Source organism: Bubalus bubalis, chromosome 10 (genome assembly GCF_019923935.1).
Source record: "Bubalus bubalis isolate 160015118507 breed Murrah chromosome 10, NDDB_SH_1, whole genome shotgun sequence".
NCBI lineage: Eukaryota > Metazoa > Chordata > Mammalia > Artiodactyla > Bovidae > Bubalus > Bubalus bubalis.
In genome coordinates, this window is record NC_059166.1 from 70,944,389 (window position 1) to 70,966,554 (window position 22,166).

At 42.8% G+C, this 22,166-nt stretch overlaps 1 protein-coding gene and 1 long non-coding RNA gene across 5 annotated transcripts in view; one reads left to right on the forward strand and one right to left on the reverse strand.

Moving 5' to 3' along the window:
* Nucleotides 1-3,941, forward strand: part of DCBLD1 (discoidin, CUB and LCCL domain containing 1) — a 73,216-nt gene extending 69,275 nt beyond the window's left edge. For all 4 annotated transcript variants that reach the window (XM_044924430.2, XM_044924431.2, XM_044924429.2 and 1 more), the window contains one exon: nt 1,886-3,941. In XM_044924430.2, coding sequence (XP_044780365.2) covers nt 1,886-2,394 — 509 coding nt within the window. In that variant the 3' untranslated portion in view covers nt 2,395-3,941. The remainder of the gene's footprint in view (nt 1-1,885) is intronic.
* On the reverse strand, nt 3,736-21,815 carry LOC112587522. The gene is made up of 2 exons (XR_003112045.3): nt 20,874-21,815; nt 3,736-5,792 (listed from the first exon to the last, which is right to left on the reverse strand). It is a non-coding gene; the product is annotated as an uncharacterized LOC112587522 (long non-coding RNA).
* Nucleotides 21,816-22,166: the final 351 nt, after the last annotated feature.

Consider the following 22,166-nt stretch of genomic DNA (forward strand, 5'->3'; position numbering starts at 1 on the left):
AAGATGAATTCAGCATAGCTCCTGCCCTGAAGAAAGAGGAAGAAGGAGATGAGGCAATCTGTTAGAATGGCCTCAGGGTTTTGACAAGCCATTGTGGAGTCACTGGATTTATGAAGAAGGATCTATTGTTTGGTCTTTCAAAATGTCTAATCCATCAAGGACCAATAGTTTTATAAAATACAGTATAAATAGTAGGTGAAATTTTAAAAAGAAATGGAAAAAATTGTTTTAATTTTTAAAAAACTTTTTGGCCATGCCCTATGGCACATGTGATCTTCTTTCCCTTACCAGGGATTGAACCCCTGCATTGGAAATGCCGAGTCTTAATCACTGGATCACCAGGGAAGTCCCACCACAATCATTTACTAACCCATATGCTCCAGGAACTCCTTTTCTAAGTGGCTTCCATCTGTGCATCCCATTTTTCAGGGCTTAACATCTGGGAAGCATCCTCTTTCCTCTTACCCTACTTACATTGTTGGTGACCAATTCTTCTGATGGTGGTGGTTTAGTCGCTAAGTCATGTCCGACTCTTGTGATCCCATGGACTGTAGCCTGTCAGGCTCCTCTGTCCATGGGATTCTCCAGGTGAGAATATAGGAGTGGGTTGCCATTTCTTTCTCCAGGGGATCTTCCTGACCCAGGAATCCAACCCAGCTCTCCTGCATTGCAGGCAGATTCTTTACCAACTGAGCTACGAAGGAGGCCGTATTTTTCTGATACCTGTCCCCAAAGTGTGTTCCTTCCAAAGCTGCTGCTGGTCCCCTAATTGATGACTTTTTGGGTTTCATTTCTCTTTTTACTTTTATCTTTCCCTCTTCTGTCTCTTTCCAGGGTTACCTCTCATTGCCAGTCACTTATTTAGAATCTCCATAGGTTTCTACACAATTAAGACAAACTCCCTGGCAGGGCACTCACTGCCCACCACGATCTAGGGTATAGGTAACAACTCGAACCTGGGGCATGTGTTTGCATTCTTGCTCCACTAGCTGCTACCTGTGTGATCCTGGAAAAATTACTTAAATTTCTCTCTGCTTCAGTTTTCCATTTGTAAAAGTGCTATGAGCAAAGTGAAGTCGCTCAGTCGTGTCCTACTCTTTGCGACCCGTGGACTGTAGCCCGCCAAGCTCCTCCGTCCATGGGATTCTCCAGGCAAGAATACTGGAGTGGGTTGCCATTTTTTTCCAGAGGATTTAACTAGTTGATATATTAATGTTATAGAATAGTGCCTGGCGCCAAGAAAGGACTCAATAAACGTGAGCTCTATGATTATCATTGTTGTTGTTTAGTCGCTCAGTTGTGTGCTCTTTCTCACCTCATGGACTGTAGCCAGGCTCCTCTGTCCGTGGGATTCTCCAGGCATTACTGGAGTGTGTAGCCATTCCCTTCTTCAGGGGATCTTCCTGACCCAGGGATCGAACCCGCGTCTCTTACGTCTCCTGCATTGGCAGGCAGGTTTTTTACCACGAGCGCCACCTGGGAAGCCCATGATCACCATTACCAGTTGTCATTAACTCCCAACCTATCACTCTGGTCTTTGCTTTCTATTAAATTTCTCCACATCTCCTATACTCTGGTCACACCACACTCTTTGTTCATGGTTGTTTAATAGGTTGTTCAATCACTTTTCCCTTTCCTGACAGTATTATTTTCAACTCCAAAATTTAGCCTTTCAAGAGCCAGTTTAAGAGCTCCATGAAGATGTTCCCTCATACCCCTAGGTGTGGTTAGAGGTAATCTACGCCTCTCGAGGCGTGCTATCTGTGCTGCTTACATCCCTGTCTTTTTCTTCCGCCGGGTACACGTCAGGGACCGGGCAGAGCACTCCCTCTGCGGACAGCCGGGGTGTGGCTGGAGTACCAAAAGTCTACTCTTTGGGTTTCAGATTACCAGCAGCCTCTCATGATTGGCACCGAGACGGTCACCAGGAAGGGCTCCACCTTCCGGCCGATGGACACCGAGGCGGACGCGGCGGGGCCGGGTACCGAGGCCGGCGGCCACTACGACTGCCCCCTGCCGGCCGGCCGCCACGAGTACGCGCTGCCCTTGACCAATCCCGAGCCCGAGTACGCCACGCCCATCGTGGAGCGGCACCTGGCCCGCGCACACACCTTCTCCGCGCGGAGCGGCTACCGCGTGCCGGGGCCCCGGCCGGCGCACAAGCACTCCCTCTCCTCTGGTGCCTTCTCCCCAGCTGCCGGCTACCAGCGGCCGCCGAGCCCCGCGCCGGCGGAGCCGGGCTACGACCAGCCCAAGGGCGGCGGCTTAGGCGCGGGGTGCGCCCCTCCCGACCATCCGAAGCCCCAGGTCAGCCCCGCGAGCAGCGCTGCCTACTTGGCCCCCCGAGACTGCCTCAGACCCCTCAACCCGACGGCCATGACCGCTCTTCTGTGAACACACACACTGTGAACGAAACTGCTGCTGCGGTACTGAGCGCCAGGCTGCGCGCCGCCCTGGAAGCCGATGCGCTCGGGAGAGTGTGCGTGTGAGTGTGGTGTGTGCGCGTTCGTGTGTGCGCAGTGGACCAGGATCCTGCGGGGAGCACCCCTTCCACACTGTTTACAGAATTGTGCAGCTGGTTTTGTTCTGACCCTGAGGGCCAGCGTCTGTTGGGTTTTGTGGGCTCGAAAAATGAACATTTTTCGGATGGCGTTTTCATTTCTCTAACTGTGATACTGAGCTGCTTCGATGTAAAAATGTGCAATCTGTACAGAGTTGTATTTAACAAGAATTAGAGTAACTTAAGTTTGCTTTAGCAGATTTTCGTTCTGCAAGGAGGTTAAGTGGGAGAATGCAGCTGTTGCAAAAACATATAATAGTTATGTTCACTTTTTAAATATATTTTATCTGATACTGTGTTAGCAGCAGGTCTGTTTAAACTTAATCTTGTTGTTATTATGGCTCATTTCCTTTCCTTTGATATGGAAAACTGAAAGCATTGTTAACATTCTTCTCCTGGAAGGAATGAAATTACTTGAAGCATGAAAAGCACACCAGGGTGGTTGTTTGCAATTACTATTGTAGATTAAAAAGAACAAACAAAACACTGGCACCTCGGCAGCTGCTGCTTCCTTAGACCCCACTTCAGGTGGGCATGCGCAGTGGCCTGTCAAGGGGTGCAAGGACCAGGTCTCTGTGGCTTGCAGGGGACCTCCTTTCCCTCAGCCTGCAGGACTTGGCCCTCTGAGCAGCTGGCCTTCCTGACACGTAGCTTCTTGTTCACCTCGGGCCTGGCAGATAATTCGCTTTCACATGCAAATCTGCCTTTTCAAACTGTCTGCAAAGCCAAATGCCCAGACTTAGAGCAACCAAAACTGCTCTCTCAACAGACAGAGTGAAGGTGGCACAGCAATTACGCTCTAAATTACTGTGTCAGATGCTTTTGTACCTCAGATGAAAAATATTGCTGAGGTCAGACGCCCACACTTTTCATGACTCGGAAACAGCACACTGTACTATTTGAAACACAAAAAAGTTATTTGAAGTGTGTTCTTGTTAAAAGTGACTGAAGCCAAATCTACATAGGGCTTTTTCTACTGAGATGGCTGGAAAACGCTAATTTTGTAAGAAAAAATTTTCCCTTAAGTAGGTGTCTATAATTCCAGATTGGCCCTGACTTCAGCTATACCACATTGTCCGGTGGTTTTATCTGAGTTTGCTTTGTAAGTTCACTGTGGGCGGGGGACGCGGGCGGGGTGCGAATTTAACATCTTTTGTCAAAGAGGAAAGTGTATGTTTTTGTTTTAATAGAAAATGTGGACCAAAAAATTCTTTCCCTAAAAATGTATAATACTAGTTGTATGACACTTTCTGTGATACTGAGGTGCTGGAAGGTCACAGCAGACTATCTGTGGTTACTATGGAGGACAAACCATTTACCTTGTGAGTTTACATGGTTTTCTATGCATACTAATTGTAATAAACTATGCCAAACCAATGTACGTACCTGTCTCTCATTGGTATCCTGCTTGCTGGCCTACTGAAGGCACTGGAGGCTCAGCCTCCAGACAAGGGCAAGCGGTACAATGGCAAGAGCATACGTGGCTTCCTCTGGTTGGTCCTAAGTTGGAAATAGGGACAGAAATGAGGGAAGCTGTCAGTTATTAATAAAGTCCTAGCGCTCCGGGGTCAGTTTCAGGCATTTTAATTTGGCTTCCTGCATTGTTTCCAGAAGTAGTGGTCCAACTTCCTACAAGCCTGACTTACAGCAGGCTGGCCTCTCTACTGGCTACTATGGATAATGAGTTGGTTTCCTATGCTTATTGCTGTAGGCTGCCAGCCAGAGTTCTGTTTTATTTATGGTCTGCCCATGACCCATCTGTATATCCAGTTCGTCATTACCTAACCCTGAGCCTCAGTTTCCTCATGCATAAAAACGATATGAGTGTGCCTTCCTCCAAGGCTTATAGATAAGAACTGTGACATTTGGGCTACATGTATTTTTAACATTAAAATACTAGTCAAAAAACCCCACACTTCTCTACGGTGGGGCAGTATCCATCTATCCCATTTCTTTCCCGTATACATGATCCAATCATGACAGAAAGAGCAAGGACAGGACTTTGTTTTGGAACACCACTTCCTCAGGATGGCCTCACTGTGTAGCCCAGGATGGTCAGTGGAAAAGTCTGTCTGATACACCCAACACAGCCAAGCCTAAACTACAGGATAAGGGCAGGAAAATACTATGCTTTTCTTTTCCGTTTTGCAAAATTAGCACCTATGATAAGGCAACTGTCTGTTTTTTTTCCTATGTTATCAAATCCTACTGGGAGGCAAAGACCGCAGTCTGTCACTTCTTACAGTTGTGGCAGAAAGATATCTGCTTAGACAAGACTGCCATCCACAGAGGTTGCTGACGCTGCTCTGGCTTCTATATCTATGATTTACACATGCACTAACTCATATTTATAATCAGCCTAGAAAACATCTAGAAAGGATGCTAGAGATTTCTCGTTTGTTTTGCACTGCTTTAGATTCTTAGCAGAAACTGAAATCATATTTATCACCATGAATAGCCTTTCACAAAAACATCATCACAAGGCCTTTCATATATACATCAATTTAGCAATCCAAGTGTAGCCACCAGCTTGGCCTCATTATTCTCAAAATGCTTCTCGCATTTGTTTACGCACCAACTATTTATTAAGGTTCTGAGAGCCACACTCACCCTGTACTTCCTTGAAAGAAGGCACAAGCTTGGGCTCTCACCAGGACCTGGGAGAAGCTGAGTCCCACTGATGAGAAGCTAGGGTTGAATGAGTCCTCCTAGCGGTCTCTGCCCCCAAACCCAGCCCATCCAGTCACCTAGTAGTGCCCTTCTCAAAGCCACACTGCTGTGTTCATGGCCCGCTACTGATCTTTCACCTCCAACTATGGTTCTCTCACCCAGCTTCTCCCTACTCTGAGAATAAACTCCCCTAGAGGTTTTCACTCGGCTTTTGGTATTCTGCAATTTTACCTCCAACTATGGTTCTCTCACCCAGCCTCTCCCTGCTCTGGGAATAAACTCCCCTAGAGGTTTTCACTCTGCTTTTGGTATTCTGCAATTTCACCACTTGGGGTTGCTATAAATTCATTTGTATTCACTTGGGGCTTCCAGAATCTCAGGATTCATCTTTATGAACTATGAAAAAGTCTCAGCCTCCCTTTTCCAATACTACTTGCCTCTGCTGTTTTCTTTATTCACTCCTGGGATTCCTGTGGAGGCTCACTGGGCATTCTCATTCCATCATGTCTCTTCTTCCCTCTTATTTTCTCTTTATTGTTCTTGTTGCATTCCAGGTAAATTCCTGAAAGACAATATAGCATAGTGGTTGAGTGCATGATGGGCAAGGAACCAGAACTTCTCTGCACCTGTTTCCTTGCTTGTTACCTGGGGAAAAAATACACTCTCCCCCTACCTATAGCTGTTGTATTAAATTAAGCTTTCAGAGCACTGTCTGACCCACATGCTGCTGCTGCTGCTAAGTCGCTTCAGTCGTGTCTGACTCTGTGCGACCCCATGGACGGCAGCCCACCAGGCTCCCCTGTCCCTGGGATTCTCCAGGCAAGAACACTGGAGTGGGTTGCCATTTCCTTTTCCAATGCATGAAAGTGAAAAGTGAAAGTGAAGTCACTCAGTTGTGTCCAACTCCCAGCGACCCCATGCACTGCAGCCCACCAGGCTCCTCCATCCATGGGATTTTCCAGGCAAGAGTACTGGAGTGGGGTGCCATTGCCTTCTCCCTGACCCACAGGAAGCACTGTATAAGATTACATATTATACTCCAGTTTACTAATTTCCAGTTTTGCTATCTGCTATTTAATCATTGAGGTTTCAATGTCATTAAAATTTCTGGAGGGTCTACTGATTCTTTTTCAAGTCTTCCCTTTTCTACAGTGTCTTGGTAATTTCTTTGGCTTTGATTCCTTCTTTTAATCATGTGAAACCTATTCATTTTACATTCTCTTTTATTTTGTTATCTTCATCTCATTGAGAGTAAGACCCACAAAGTCTGTATAGTGATTTTATAAGGCTCCATCAACACTGCCCAATGAAACTTTTGCAAGAACGGAAATATTCTCTGAGCTGCTCAGTAGGGTAACCACCAGAGTCACATGTGGCTGGAGTGAATGAAGAAAAATCTTTTTAATCTTGTTGACTTTTCATTTATTTAAATGTAGAAGCCAGATATAACTACTGTTGGACAGGACACCCCGCATCAGGCTGTCACCTGTCTGACTTCATCCCCCACCTTGTTCACCCCAGGCCAGCCACGCGGAGCCCCTGGCTGTCGCCCACCCATGCCAGGGATGTATTCTATACTTGCTCTTCTCTCCCTGGAAACCTCTTCCCCTGGACCGTGGCACAGTTTGTTCTCTCAGCCCCATCGAGTCTGTACTCCAGCAAAAGCCCCTTATCATTTTCCTCTCCCTGTCAGAAAACTGCACATTGCTCCCCTAACACGTTTTCTATCTCCTTTCCTGCTTCATTTTTCTCCTTGACGCGTGTCTCTGTCTAATCCAGCACAGTTTTATTTTCTTGCTTATTATCTGACTCTCCCACTAGATCACATCCCATGAAGGAAATGACTTTTGTCTCTTTTGTTCCCCACGTATATTCCCAGCACTCAGGACAGTTTTCAAGGAGGATTGGCTCAGTGACTGAAGAAGTTCCAGAGGCTCTGTCCTGATTGTCGTTTCTGCCAACTCTTGTTTGTGATAGTTTGTGTGGTTTCAGACTGCTGCCTGTGAGTCATCCCTCAGCAGGGTTTTTTCCTCCTGGTGAAAACTTTGTGATAATGTCTTTCTGAGGGGTTTTTGAATTCGTATCTGTTAGGTACACCAGGTAGGGTTGCCAGATAAAATAAAGGATACCCTGTTAAGTCTGAATTTCAGATAAACAAGTAATTTTTTAGTTTAAGTATGTTCTGTGCAATGGGACAGATTTATACTAAAAAGTTATTCACGTCCTATAATATGGATTTGTTAAATCTGGCAACTCTAGTACCAGGAGTACCAGCCACCTTGCACCAGTTTTTAACTTTTGGATTTAGCTTTTCAAAAACCGTGCAATACACACCTTCCTCCTGATTCCCACTTCCCCATCCACTCTCTCCTTCAGCCCCATGCAAATCTCTCTTCCTTTATGACTCAGCTGGCTAGCTCTACCAGCTTTTCTTCTCCATGTGTCACCTAATATCTTCCAAGCCGTTTCCCCCATTCACTGGGGACATCAGCTAGCTCAGTTCTTCTCCAATCTTTCTCTATAATCATGTGGAAAAGTTCAGTGTCAACATGGTAACTTTTATGATTTTTTTGACATCTACTCTAGAAACCTGTAGTTCATTCAAACCACCTCCATATATGTCCACACTTGTTATCAGCAAGAACTCCAGCTCTGAAATCTTAGTAATTCTATCTCTGCTCAAAACCTCCTGTTCTCTTGATTCCTTAGCTTTCATCCTAGGATTCACTGATCTAAAGAAGAGATTTAAAATTTATTTAATGCCCAGATCCCATCACTTTCCTCTGGCTGTTAAACTTTTTCGGTTTTCTTTTCTTCCCCATCTATCACTTAAACTATTTTGTCTGAGCATCTTCACTCCATCCATGGTCTTTCCAGGACTGACAACCTTAAGGCCCCAACGACAGAACTCCCCTTCAGGATGCCATCTTCCCATTTCCATCAGAGCAGCAGGAGAACAAGGCATAACTGTTCAATGGAGCCTCTCAAGATAATCCCAGTTACCTCAGGCTCATTATTCCCTACCCCTTTACATGTCTTGGATCCACTTCTTTTCTCATCTCTTTTTGCCACTCTGCACAACTTCCCTCTAGAGATCTTGCCACATCTTTCATTTAGGCAAGAAATTAAAATCAGATCCGACAACTCCTTGTCCATCCTCTCCCCGCAAAAGCTGCATCTACTCCAGTCCTTTCCTCCTGTGCCGATGGAAAAAATATTTGAAACCTTCACACACCAGTTTCTCCCTCATTTCAGATTTTGCTTCAATTATTTCCATTTCCTTTATCTTTAATTTCCGTTTCTGAACTGATATCTTCCTCTTGACCTATAAATGTGTTCAAATCTCTCACAAGTATAAAAGGATTCTCCCTTAATATCCCAAGTCCTTCTAGTAAACAGTGACCTAAGCCTAGAATTTTCATGTGCCTTATCTCCCATTCATTCTTTTTTCCAGTGAAATTTTTATTTTCTATAATAGCCCTTTCCACTGTTTCTAGTCTTCTTTTACATTCTTTAAGGGCATTTTAAAAAGATCTTAATGACCCAGATAACCATGATGGTGTGATCACTCACCTAGAGCCAGACATCCTAGAATGCAAAGTCAAGTGGGCCTTAGGACGCATCTCTATGAACAAAGCTAGCAGAGGTGATGGAATTCCAGTTGAGCTATTTCAAATCCTCAAAGATGATGCTATTAAAGTGCTACACTCACTATGCCAGCAAACCTGAGAAACTCAGCAGTGGCCACAGGACTGGAAAAGGTCAGTTTTCATTCCAATCCCAAAGAAAGGCAATGCCAAAGAATGCTCAAACTACCACACAATTGCACTCATCTCACACACCAGCAAAGTAATGCTCAAAATTCTCCAAGCAAGGCTTCAATGGTACCTGAACCAAGAACTTCCAGATGTTCAAGCTGGATTTAGAAAAGGCAGATGAACCAGAGATCAAATTGCCAACACTGGATGGATCATTAAAAAAGCAAGCGAGTTCCAGAAAAACATCTATTTCTTATTTATTGACTATGCCAAAGCCTTTGACTGTGTGGATCACAACAAACTGCAAAATTCTTCACCTGACCACCTTATGTGCCTCCTGAGAAATCTGTATGAAGGTCAAGAAGCAACAGTTAGAACTGGACATGGAACAACAGACTGGTTCCAAATTGGGAAAGGAGTACATCAAGGCTGTATATTGTCACCCTGCTTACTTAACTTATATGCAGAGTACATCACGAAAAATGCCAGGCTGGATGAAGCACAAACTGGAATCAAGACTGCCAGGAGAAATATCAACCACCTCAGATATGCAGATAACACCACCCTTATGGCAGAAAGCGAAGAGGAACTAAAGAGCCTCTTGATGAAGGTGAAAGAGGAGAGTGAAAAGCACTGGCTTAAAACTCAACATTCAAAAAACAAACATCTTGGCATCCATACCATCACTTCATGGCAAATAGATGGGGAAACAATGGAAATAGTGGCAGACTATTTTCTTGGGCTCCAAGATCACTGCAGATGGTGACTGCAGCCATGAAATTAAAAGATGCTTGCTCCTTGCAAGAAAAGCTATGATCAACCTTATTAAACATAGACAGCATATTAAAAAGCAGACATTACTTTGCCAACAAAGGTCCATCTAGTCAAAGCTATGCTTTTTCCAGTAGTCATGTATGGATGTGAGAGTTGGATGATAAAGAAAGCTGAGCACCAAAGAATTGATGCTTTTGAACTGTGGTGTTGGAAAAGACTCTTGAGAGTCCCTTGGACAGCAAGGAGATCCAACCAGTTCATCCTAAAGGGAATCAGTCCTGAATATTCACTGGAAGGACTGATGCTTTAGCTGACTTTAGCCACCTGATTTGAAGAACTGACTCACTGGAAAAGACCGTGATGCTGGGAAAGATTGAAGGCGGGAGAAGGGGACGACAGAGGATGAGATGGTTGGATGGCATCACCGACTCAATGGACATGCGTTTGAGCAAGCTCTAGAAGTTGGTGATGAACAGGAAAGCCTAGCGTGCTGAAGTCCATGAGGTCGCAGAGTCAGGCATGACTGAGCAACTGAACTGAACTGAAGTAAGGGCATTTTAAATAGTTTTCATATAAGTACTTCACATTTTTGGTTTAATTTACGCTTAGGTATTTTTTGTTGTTGTTACTGTAAATGGTCCCACACCCCTCCTTTTACATATCAAGAATCAATAAGGCCCTTGTGGATAAAAGCATAATTCTGTTCTAGTTGTATGACCAAAAAAATATCATTCTGCATCTCTCTGATACCATTTCCTTATTTCCAAATGGAGATCATAACAGCATATACCTCATGGAGTGTAGTGAATATCGTAAGAGTTAATACATGTAAAACCTTTAGAACCGTGCCTTGCCCCATGACAAGCACTATGCTGGTATTAGCAGTTACAGAGATATATTTTAATATGGAATTAATTTTTTGTCCAGATCGATTTGTTTATATCTGCTCCTTTACTAAATTCCTTATATCTAGTAGTTTGTGTTGACTTAGTTTTTTGGAAATGTGTTCATAATGCATGCAGAGTGTACTGGTGCAACCTCCTTTATTTACAGTCCTTCCCAGGTGGCTCAGTGGTAAAGAATCCGCCTACCAATGTAGGAGACATGGGTCTGATCCCTCGGTTAGGAAGATCCCCTGAAGAAGGAAATGGCAACCTGCTCCAGTATTCTTGACCGGAAAATCCCATGGACAGAGGAGCCTGAAGGGCTATAGTCCATGGGGTCACAAAAGAGTTGGACGTGACTTAGCGACTAAAATAACAACAGTAACAAGAAGAAATATCTCCCTACTAAGCATGATGCTGGCTTTGGGGCATAGGTTATGTTGGGCTGTATGTTATTATGCTATGTTCCATTTTCCCCCGCACCAAGAATGGGTGTTGAATTTTGACCGATGCCTTTTCAGCATCTATGGAGTTAGAAGCAAATGATTTTCCTCTCTAGGATCCCTCTCTGCTGCTGTTGCTGCTGCTGCTAAGTCGCTTCAGTCGTGTTTGACTCTGTGCGACCCCATAGACGGCAGCCCACCAGGCTCCCCCGTTCCTGGGATTCTCCAGGCAAGAACACTGGAGTGGGTTGCCATTTCCTTCTCCAATGCATGGAAGTGAAAAGTGAAAGTGAAGTCGCTCAGTCGTGTCCGACTCTTAGCGACCCCATGGACTGCAGCCTACCAGGCTCCTCCGTCCATGGGATTTTCTAGGCAAAAGTACTGGAGTGGGGTGCCATTGCCTTCTCTGAGGATCCCTCTCTAGACTGAACCAAATGATTTACTTGATGCCCTAACTCATGTGGTCATGGTGTATGAGTCTATCAAACTGCTGCTGAAATCACAGTGATAATATTTTACTTAGAATTTTTGCATTAATACTTTTTTCAAGATAGCCCTTTCATTTTTCTTTGTGTCAGATCTTTCTCCTGTTTTTTTTTTTTTTTTTTTTTTTTTAGCTAAACAAAAAGAATTTAGAAGTCTTCTTTTCTTTCTAGGTTGTTCTCTTGCTAGGCATTAGAATTATCTGCCCTTTAAAGGTTTAGTAGTATTGCCCTGTGAAACCATGTAAGGGGGTAATTTGTTGGGGTTGGTAGCAATCTGATGATTTTTTTCTATTTCTTCTCCTATGGATATCTGTTTAGATTTTAAAACTTCAGTTTTGGTAAATTCTTTTAGAAAAGCTGCCAAATTTATCCATATGGAATTGAACAAACAGTCTTTCATTCTCCTTTTAGTTCCCTCTCTTTTTATGGCTATTTCTCCTTTATTTCTTATACTGCACATTTGCCTTTAGTACTCTCTTTTCTGTGGTTCGTATGGCCAGCACATTGTCTTTTGCCCCTGAAAACTCAGGTTGTTTTTTGTTGTTGTTGTTCTATTTGTTTTCTGCTTTCAGAAGCTGATAATCTATTTTTTGCAGCTGTAAGCAAAGGCAAAAATCCCCTTAACTATGGTGAGGATGACAACAGATAGGCACCTAGTGACAATGACTCCTTCCCTGAATGTCACAAACACTACTTACTAAAGCATATGGGGCCATAAGCACACGCAGAGATTCTCTGTGTGTCAGGGGACGGAGAATGCTACAGTCTTAAGGATTTAGAAATCTGCTTATGACTTCAGGGGGTTCCTGCATTCAACAGTCATTCAAATACAAAAAAAGTATTTCTATTGAAACTCAAATCCAGCTCATTTTTTTCCAACCATCATTTTTAAAAATCAACATAGAATCAATCATAGGTTCCATTAATCCTTGCACCATTTAAGAAAAATAAAAATAACTGTCGGGAGAGCAAGACTGAAAAATTGGTAATTTCATCTGTATTTCCTTTTATGGCCTATTAAAGATGAATCAAGACAGGGATTTGAGTCCTGCTTTTGACACTTATACTATCCATATGACTCTGGAAAGTAATATCTTTCCTAGTGCTCAGTATGTTCATTCTCATAATAAAGAGTATTTTATTTGATAATCCTCATAAAGCCTTCCAGCTCTAACAATAGGTCGAAGTAGAATATCCCATTTGGAATCTTCTGCCCCCTGCTGGTTTTTTATCAAACTTCAGATTTTACCTTTCCAACACATAGACTCTAAGTTTTAGTTGTCTGTTTCACATATTGTGTATCTAATTTTCCTTCTTACAGTCTATTCATCTATCATCCTACTTAAAGGCCAGAGGTCTTTCTTTTAGAACCAAATATCCTCTTGAACTTTAAAACAATCTTGTTACTTTTGCTGTTTAAATCTTCCTTCTCCCCTGATTTCTTTTAAAGTTTTGTTGCAATCTCCACTATTGGGATGGATTTTTGTTATTTTTTATGGTTCTATTTTTACTTTATAAAATTTGAGGCTATTTTAAATTGGTATATACAGATCAGAATTACTTTAACATTGGAATGTGAAGGACACAAAAAAGAGGAATAAACTTAACCAAGGAATCAAAAGACCTGAAAGCAGAAAACTATAAAACAGTGATAAAGGAAACTGAAGATGATTCAAAGAAATAGGAGGATATCCCATGCTCTTGGATTGTAAGAATTAATATTGTTAAAACAGCTATACTATACAAATTTAATGTGATCCCTATCAAAACACCCATGACACTTCTCACAGAACTAGAATAAATAATAGTAAAATTTATATGGAACCACAAATAACCCCAAAGTGTCAAAACGATTGTGTGGAAAAAGAACAAAGGTGGAGGCAAAATCTTTCCAGACTTCAGACAGTAATACAAAGCTACAGTAATCAAAACAGCAGGTACTGGTACAAAAACAGACATATAGATCAATGGAAAAGAACAGCCCAGAAATAAACTCACACACCTATGGTCAATTAATCTACAACAAAGGAAACAAGAAAATACAATGAGTAAAAGACAGTCTCTTCAGCAAGTGGTTGTTGGAAAAGTTGGACAGTCATATGTAAATCAAGGAAATTAGAACACTTCCTCATACCACATGCAAAAATAAAATGGTTTGCCATGACACCATAAAACTCCGATGAGATAACAAAATATTCTCAGACATAAATTGTAGCAGCATTTTCTTAGATCAGTTTCCCAAGGCAAAAGAAATAAAAGCAAAAATAAACAAATTAAAGGCTTTTGCATAGCAAAGGAAATCATTAACAAAAGACAACATACAGAATAGGAAAATATATCTGCAAACAATTAAACTGACAATAGTATCCAAAATAGATACAAACAGTAACCCAATATCAAAAAAAATCAAACCCAATTAAAAAATGCACAGAAACACTAAATAGACATTTCTCCAAAAAAGATACATAGACAGTTCTCCAAAGAAGACATATGCATGGCCAAAAGGCACATGAAAAGATACTAAACCTTGCTAATTATTAGAGATATGCAAATTAAAACCATAATGTGGTATCACTTCACACCAGTCAGAATAGCCATCATCAAAAAGTATACAAGTAATAAATACTGGAGGGAATGTGGAGAAGAGGAAACCCTCCTACACTGTTGGTGGAAATGTAAATTGGTATAGCCACTATGCAAAATGGTATGAAGGTTTCTTAAACAACTAAAAATAGAGCTACCAGCAACCCCACTCCTGGGCATATATCCAGAAACTATGAAAAGAGAGAGAAGCTCTATACAGTCAGCAAAAACAAGACTGCAAGCTGACTGTGGCTCAGATCATGAACTGCTTATTGCCAAATTCAGACTTAAATTGAACCAGGTAGGGAAAACCACTAGACTATTCTATTCAGGTATGACCAAAATCAAATCCCTTTTGACTACACAGTAGAAGTGACACATTGAGTCAAGGGATTAGATCTGATAGACAGAGTGCCTGAAGAACGATGGACGAAGGTTTGTGACATTTTACAGGAGGCAGGGATCAAGACCATCCCCAAGAAAAAGAAATGCAAAAAGGCAAAATGGCTGTCTGAGGAGGCCTTACAAATAGCTGTGATAAAAAGAGAAGTGAAAGGCAAAGGAGAAAAGGAAAGATATACCCATTTAAATGCAGAGTTCCAAAGAATAACAAGGAAACATAAGAAAGCTTTCCTCAGTGATCAACGCAAAGAAACAGAGGAGAACAATAGAATGGGAAAGACTAAAGATCTCTTCAAGAAAATTAGAGATACCAAAGGAACTTTTCATGTAAAGATGGGCTCAATAAAGGACAGAAATGGCATGAACCTGACAGAAGCAGAAGATATTAAGAAGAGGTGGCAAGAATACACAGAAGAATTATATAAAACAGATCTTCATGACCCAGATAATCATGATTGTGTGATCACTCACCTAGAGCTAGACATCCTGGAATGCAAAGTCAAGTGGGCCTTAGGAAGCATCACTACGAAAGAGTTAGTGGAGGTAATGGAATTCCAGTTGAGATATTTCAAATCCTAAAAGATGATGCTGTGAAAGTGCTGCACTCAATATGCCAGCACATTTGGAAAACTCAGCAGTGGCCACAGGACTGGAAAAGGTCAGTTTTCATTCCAATCCTAAAGAAAGGCAATGCCAAAGAATGTTCAAATTACTGCACAATTGGACTCATCTCACATGCAAGAAAAGAAATGCTCAAAATTTTCCAAGCCAGGGTTCAACAGAGTGAACTGTGAAATTCCAGATGTTCAAGCTGGATTTAGAAAAGGCAGAGGAACCAGAGATCAAATTACCAAAATCCTCTGGATCATCGAAAAAGCAAGAGAGTTCCAGAAATACATCTACTTCTGTTTTTTGACTATGCCAAAGCCTTTGATGGTGTGGATCACAACAAACTGTGGAAAATTCTTAAAGTGAGGGGAATACCAGACCACCTGACCTGCCTCCTAAGAAATCTGTATGCAGGTCAAGAAGCAACAGTTAGAACTGGACATTGAACAACAGACTGGTTCCAAATCGGGAAAGGAGTCCATCAAGGCTGTATATTGTCACCCTGCTTATTGCACAGTACATCATGAGAAATGCTGCACTGGATGACACACAAGCTGGAATCAAGATTGCTGGGAGAAATATCAAAAACCTCAGATATGCAGATGACACCACCCTTATGGCAGAAAGTGAAGAACTAAAGAGCCTCTTGATGAAAGTGAAAGAGAAGAGTGAAAAAGTTTGCTTAAAACTTCCCATCACTTCATGGCAAATAGATGGGGAAACAGTGGAAATAGTGACACTTTATTTTTTTGTGTTCCAAAATCACTGCAGATGGTGACTGCAGCCATGAAATTAAAAGATGCTTGCTCCTTGCAAGAAAAGTTATGACCAACTTAGACAGCTTATTAAAAAGCAGAGACATTACTTTGCCAACAAAGGTCCATGTAGTCAAAGCTATGGTTTTTCCAGTAGTCATGTATGGATATGAAAGTTGGACTATAAAGAAAGCTGAGCACCAAAGAATTGACGCTTTTGACCTGTGGTGTTGGAGAAGACTCTTGAAAGTCCCTTGGACAGCAAGGAGATCCAACCAGTTCATCCTAAAGGGAATCAGTTCTGAATATTCATTGGAAGGACTGATGTTGTATCTTTTTCTGGCCACCTGATTCAAAGAACTGACTCACTGGAAAAGACCCTGATGCTGGGAAAGATTGAAGGCGGGAAAAGAGATAAGATGGTTGGATGGCATCACCGACTCAATGGACATGAGTTTGAGTAAACTCTGGGAGTTGGTGATGGACAGGGAAGCCTTGCGTGCCGTAGTCCATGGGGTCGCAAAGAATCGGACACAACTGAGCGACTGAACTGAATTAAACTGAACTGTGAGATCCCCAGGGGTCCTTTGGCTGTCATTTCAGTATTAATAGCTTGATAACAGCCTGGGGTCGCTCATTATCCTTCAGTAGGTCATCAGTACAACCTAGCAGTAACCAGCCAATTCTGCTGCTCTCGTAGACATTGTTCTTTCCATACTTATCAAATGCCTGTCTCATTGAACTTCTACAGAATTCTTCTCCATGGGGATATTTGCCTAAGTTACCACCTATGTTGAGAGGAGCTACTCCGTGTCTGAGGTCAGGGGCGGCGGCTGAGAGTGCCAGGCTGCGACAGCGCAGAACAGCCGAGTGGAGCTACCCCCGCCCGAAGCCAGGGGCGGCGGCCGGGAGGAGCAACCCCATGTCCAAGGAGCAGTGGCTGCGCAGGCGCCGGAGGGCCTAGAGGAGCTATTCCACGTTCAAGGTCAGGAGGGGCAGCGGTGAGGCGATAACCCTCATCCAAGGTAAGGAACAGTGGCTGCGCTTTGCTGGAGCATCCATGAAGAGATACCCCACGTCCAAGGTAAGAGAAACCAAAGAAAGACGGTAGGTGTTGCAAGAGAGCATCAGAGGGCAGACACACTGAAACCATAATCACAGAAAAGTAGTCAATCTAATCACACTAGGACCACAGCCTTGTCTAACTCAATGAAACTAAGCCATGCCTTGTGGGGCCACCCAAGACGGGTGGGCATGGTGGAGAGGTCTGACAGAATGTGGTCCACTGGAGAAGGAAATGGCAAACCACTTCAGTATTCCTGCCTTGAGAACCCCATGAACAGGATGAAAAGGCAAAATGATAGGATACTGAAAGAGGAATTCCCCAGGTCGGTAGGTGCCCAATATGCTACTGGAGATCAGTGGAGAAATAACTCCAGAAAGAATGAAGGGATGGAGCCAAAGCAAAAACAATACCCAGTTGTGGATGTGACTGGTGAAAGAAGCAAGGTCTGATGCTGTAAAGAGCAATATTGCATAGGAACCTGGAATGTCACGTCCATGAATCAAGGCAAATTGGAAGTGGTCAAACGGGAGATGGCAAGAGTGAACGTCGACCTTCTAGGAATCAGCAAACTAAAAAGGACTGGAATGGGTGAATTTAACTCAGATGACCATTATATCTACTACTGCGAGCAGGAATCCCTTAGAAGAAATGGAGTAGCCATCATGGTCAACAAGAGAGTCCGAAATGCAGTACTTGGGTGCAATCTCAAAAATGACAGAACAATCTCTGTTCGTTTCCAAGGCAAACCATTCAATATCACAGTAATCCAAGTCTATGCCTCAACCAGTAATGCTGAAGAAGCTGAACAGTTCTATGGAGACCTACAAGACCTTTTAGAACTAACACCCCAAAAAAGATGTCCTTTTCATTACAGGGGACTGGAATGCAAAGTAGGAAGTCAAGAAACACCTGGAGTAACAGGCAAATTTGGCCTTGGAATACGGAATGAAGCAGGGCAAAGGCTAACAGAGTTTTACCAAGAGGACACACTGTTTATAGCAAACACCCTCTTCCAACAACACAAGAGAAGACTCTACACATGGACATCACCAGATGGTCAACACCGAAATCAGATTAATTATATTCTTTGCAGCCAAAGATGGAGAAGCTCTATACAGTCAACAAAAACAAGACCAGGAGCTGACTATGGGTCAGATCATGAACTCCTTATTGCCAAATTCAGACTGAAACTGAAGAAAGTAGGGAAAACCACTAGACCATTCAGGTATGACCTAAATCAAATCCCTTATGATTATACAGTGGAAGTGAGAAATAGATTTAAGGGCCTAGATCTGATAGATAGAGTGCCTGATGAACTATGGACTGAGGTTCGTGACATTGTACAGGAGATAGGGATCAAGACCATCCCCATGGAAAAGAAATGCAAAAATGCAAAATGGCTGTCTGGGGAGGCCTTACAAATAGCTGTGAAAAGAAGAGAAGCGAAAAGCAAAGGAGAAAAGGAAAGATATAAGCATCTGAATGCAGAGTTCCAAAGAATAGCAAGAAGAGATAAGAAAGCCTTCTTCAGCGATCAATGCAAAGAAATAAAGGAAAACAACAGAATGGGGAAGACTAGAGATCTCTTCAAGAAAATTAGAGATACCAAGGGAACATTTCATGCAAAGATGGGCTCAATAAAGGACAGAAATGGTATGGACCTAACAGAAGCAGAAGATATTAAGAAGAGATGGCAAGAATACACAGAAGAACTGTACAAAAAAGATCTTCATGACCAAGATAATCAGGATGGTGTGATCACTCACCTAGAGCCAGACATCCTGGAATGTGAAGTCAAGTGGGCTTTAGAAAGCATCACTACAAACAAAGCTAGTGGAGGTGAAAGAATTGCAGTTGAGCTATTTCAAATCCTCAAAGATGATGCTGTGAAAGTGCTGCACTCAATATGCCAGCACATTTGGAAAACTCAGCAGTGGCCACAGGACTGGAAAAGGTCAGTTTTCATTCCAATCCCAAAGAAAGGCAATGCCAAAGAATGCTCAAACTACCACACAATTGCACTCATCTCACATGCTAGTAAAGTAATGCTCAAAATTCTCCAAGCCAGGCTTCAGCAATACGGGAACCGTGAACTTCCTGATGTTCAAACTGGTTTTAGAAAAGGCAGAGGAACCAGAAATCAAATTGCCAACATCCTCTGGATCATCGAAAAAGCAAGAGAGTTCCAGAAAAACATCTATTTCTGCTTTATTGACTATGCCAAAGCCTTTGACTGTGTGGAACACAATAAACTGTGGAGAATTCTGAAAGAGATGGGAATACCAGACCACCTGACCTGCCTCTTGAGAAACCTATATGCAGGTTAGGAAACAAAAGTTAGAACTGGACATGGAACAACAGACTGGTTCCAAATAGGAAAAGGAGTATGTCAAGGCTGTATATTGTTGCCCTGCTTATTTAACTTCTATGCAGGGTACATCATGAGAAACGCTGGGCTGGAAGAAGCACAAGCTGGAATCAAGATTGCCGGGAGAAATATCAAAAACCTCAGATATGCAGATGACACCACCCTTATGGCAGAAAGTGAAGAGGAACTCAAAAGCCTCTTGATGAAAGTGAAAGTGGAGACTGAAAAAGTTGGTTTAAAGCTCAACATTCAGAAAACGAATATCATGGCATCTGGTCCCATCACTTCATGGGAAATAGATGGGGAAACAGGGGAAACAGTGTCAGACTTTTTTGGGGGGGGCTCCAAAATCACTGCAGATGGTGACTGCAGCCATGAAATTAAAAGACACTTACTCCTTGGAAGGAAAGTTATGACCAACCTAGATGGCATATTCAAAAGCAGAGACATTACTTTGCCAACAGAGGTCCGTCTAGTGAAGGCTATGGTTTTTCCAGTGGTCATGTATGGATGTGAGAGTTGGACTGTGAAGAAGGCTGAGCACCGAAGAATTGATGCTTTGAACTGTGGTGTTGGAGAGGACTCTTGAGAGTCCCTTGGAGTGCAAGCAAATCCAACCAGTCCATTCTGAAGGAGATCAGCCCTGGGATTTCTTTGGAGGGAATGATGCTGAAGCAGAAACTCCAGTACTTTGGCCACCTCATGCGAAGAGCTGACTCATTGGCAAAGACTCTGATGCTGGGAGGGATTGGGGGCAGGAGAAGAAGGGGACAACAGAGGATGAGATGGCTGGGTGGCATCACGGACTCAATGGACGTGAGTTGAGTGAACTCCGGGAGTTGGTGATGGACAGGGAGGCCTGGCGTGCTGCAATTCATGGGGTCGCAAGGAGTCGGACATGACTGAGTGACTGAACTGAACTGAACTGAACCACCTATGTCTGGGGTCTCTACGAACATCCTCAGGTTAAGCAACTTGCTAGAAGTACCCACAGGACAAAGCACAGACCTGTGCTCACAACTATGATTTATTACAGAAAAAGAACACCAAGCAAATTCAGCAAAGGGAAAAGGTACATGAACAAAGTCTAGAGGAAGCCATGGAGTCACACATGAACTTAATTCCTCCAGGAAAGATGTATAATATGTATAAAATATCGTCCACCAAGGAAATTGGCCTGAGCCTGGGCATAGGAGTCCAGGGTTTTTATTGCGCCCAGCTAAGCATGCATTCTTTGCCCAACATGTACCAAAATGCATGATTCCCAAAGGAAAGCAGGCGTTCGACATAAATCCCATGTCTGTACAAACACTTCATGCAGAGTAAACCACCCTTATCAATTAAGAGAACAGGGGAACACCCATGAAATCCAAACTGCTGGACGTATGTGAACATTGCAAGCAGGCCTTGCAGATTCAAATTCAGGCCTGCTTTGACAACTCTTCTGCACACCATCTGTGACATATTTAGTAACTGATCATAACCTTGTGCCTGGGCCTATATGGACGCCACTTACCAGCCAGGTTGTCATCCTCTTCATTCTTTGGAACAGAGATGAATCAGCTCCTATTCTATTAACCAGTTTTCTTGGATCTCACTCCTGGGCTACTTGTGTTAGTCTGGATCTTCCAGGAAGCAGACACATAGACCAAGAAGGGATCAGCTATGGAACAGATTTACCAGGGGCAACACTGGTGAGGAAAAACAGTGGGGGTGCTGGGGTTGGTGGGAGGCAACCCGGCCCTGATGCAGGTAAATAAAAGAAGGAAGGTTGAGTGAAAGTGACTTAGAGACTGTAACACAATCTTAAGGGAGTCTGGCAAGACCGTCAGGTAGTCTTAAAACCAAAGTGAAGGAGTCATCTCCCTGCCAGGCTCAGTCCCTGGCTGGCAAGAGGCAGAGACTGTGCGTTAAGGCCGGGATGACCAAGTGCAGCGGCTGCAGGGCCTTTAGTCCCTTATGTTCCCTCCTGCTGAAGAGATGAGAGGTGCATTCTCCTGGCTGCTACAACCATGACTGTAGCTCTCAAAATACACCTGAAAAAGATTTATCAGACAAATATTTAGCACCAACAGCACATAATAATTTGCATTAATACTTCTCAGCTTAAAAAAAAAAAAAAAGTTAATATTTCTCAGCTAAAAAAAAAAAGTTAATTATAAAATCCCCTAATCTAGAACACTAATTAATAATGAAAACACAAATAATCTTTTTTATTTCATGAACTGAACAATATCCTATGTAGATGAATTTTGGGGAAAAGACTTTTCCAAACTGGTGAACTGGGAGCTGACACATAGCATACAGTATTAGGACTGAATCAAAGTTACTCAATGACAAAAAAATAAAAAAGTATGTTTATATGTTCATAAAGTGACAGTGTTAGTTGCTCAGTCATGTCCGACTCTTTGAGACACCATGGACTATAGCCCTCCAGGCTCCTCTGTCCATGGAATTCTCCAGGCAAGAATACTGGAGTGGGTAGCCATTCCCTTCTCTAGGGGATATTTCCAACACAGGAATCGAAGCCGTGTCTCCCGCACTGCAGGCAGATTCTTTACTGTCTGAGCCACCAGGGAAGCCCCAAATGTTCATCATGAAGGAAATTTCTGAAATATGCTTTACATTAATTAATACTTAAGAATAAAATACCATTTTTGAGTTTTTCCTCCTGACTGACCTCAAATACCCTTGACAAAGAAATAGCATTCCTACATATTTTACACCTAGTTCTTAGGTTGACTATACATGACCACATACAAACCTTGTGAGGAGCAAACTGAACAAAGTTTATAGATATGTCTAAAAA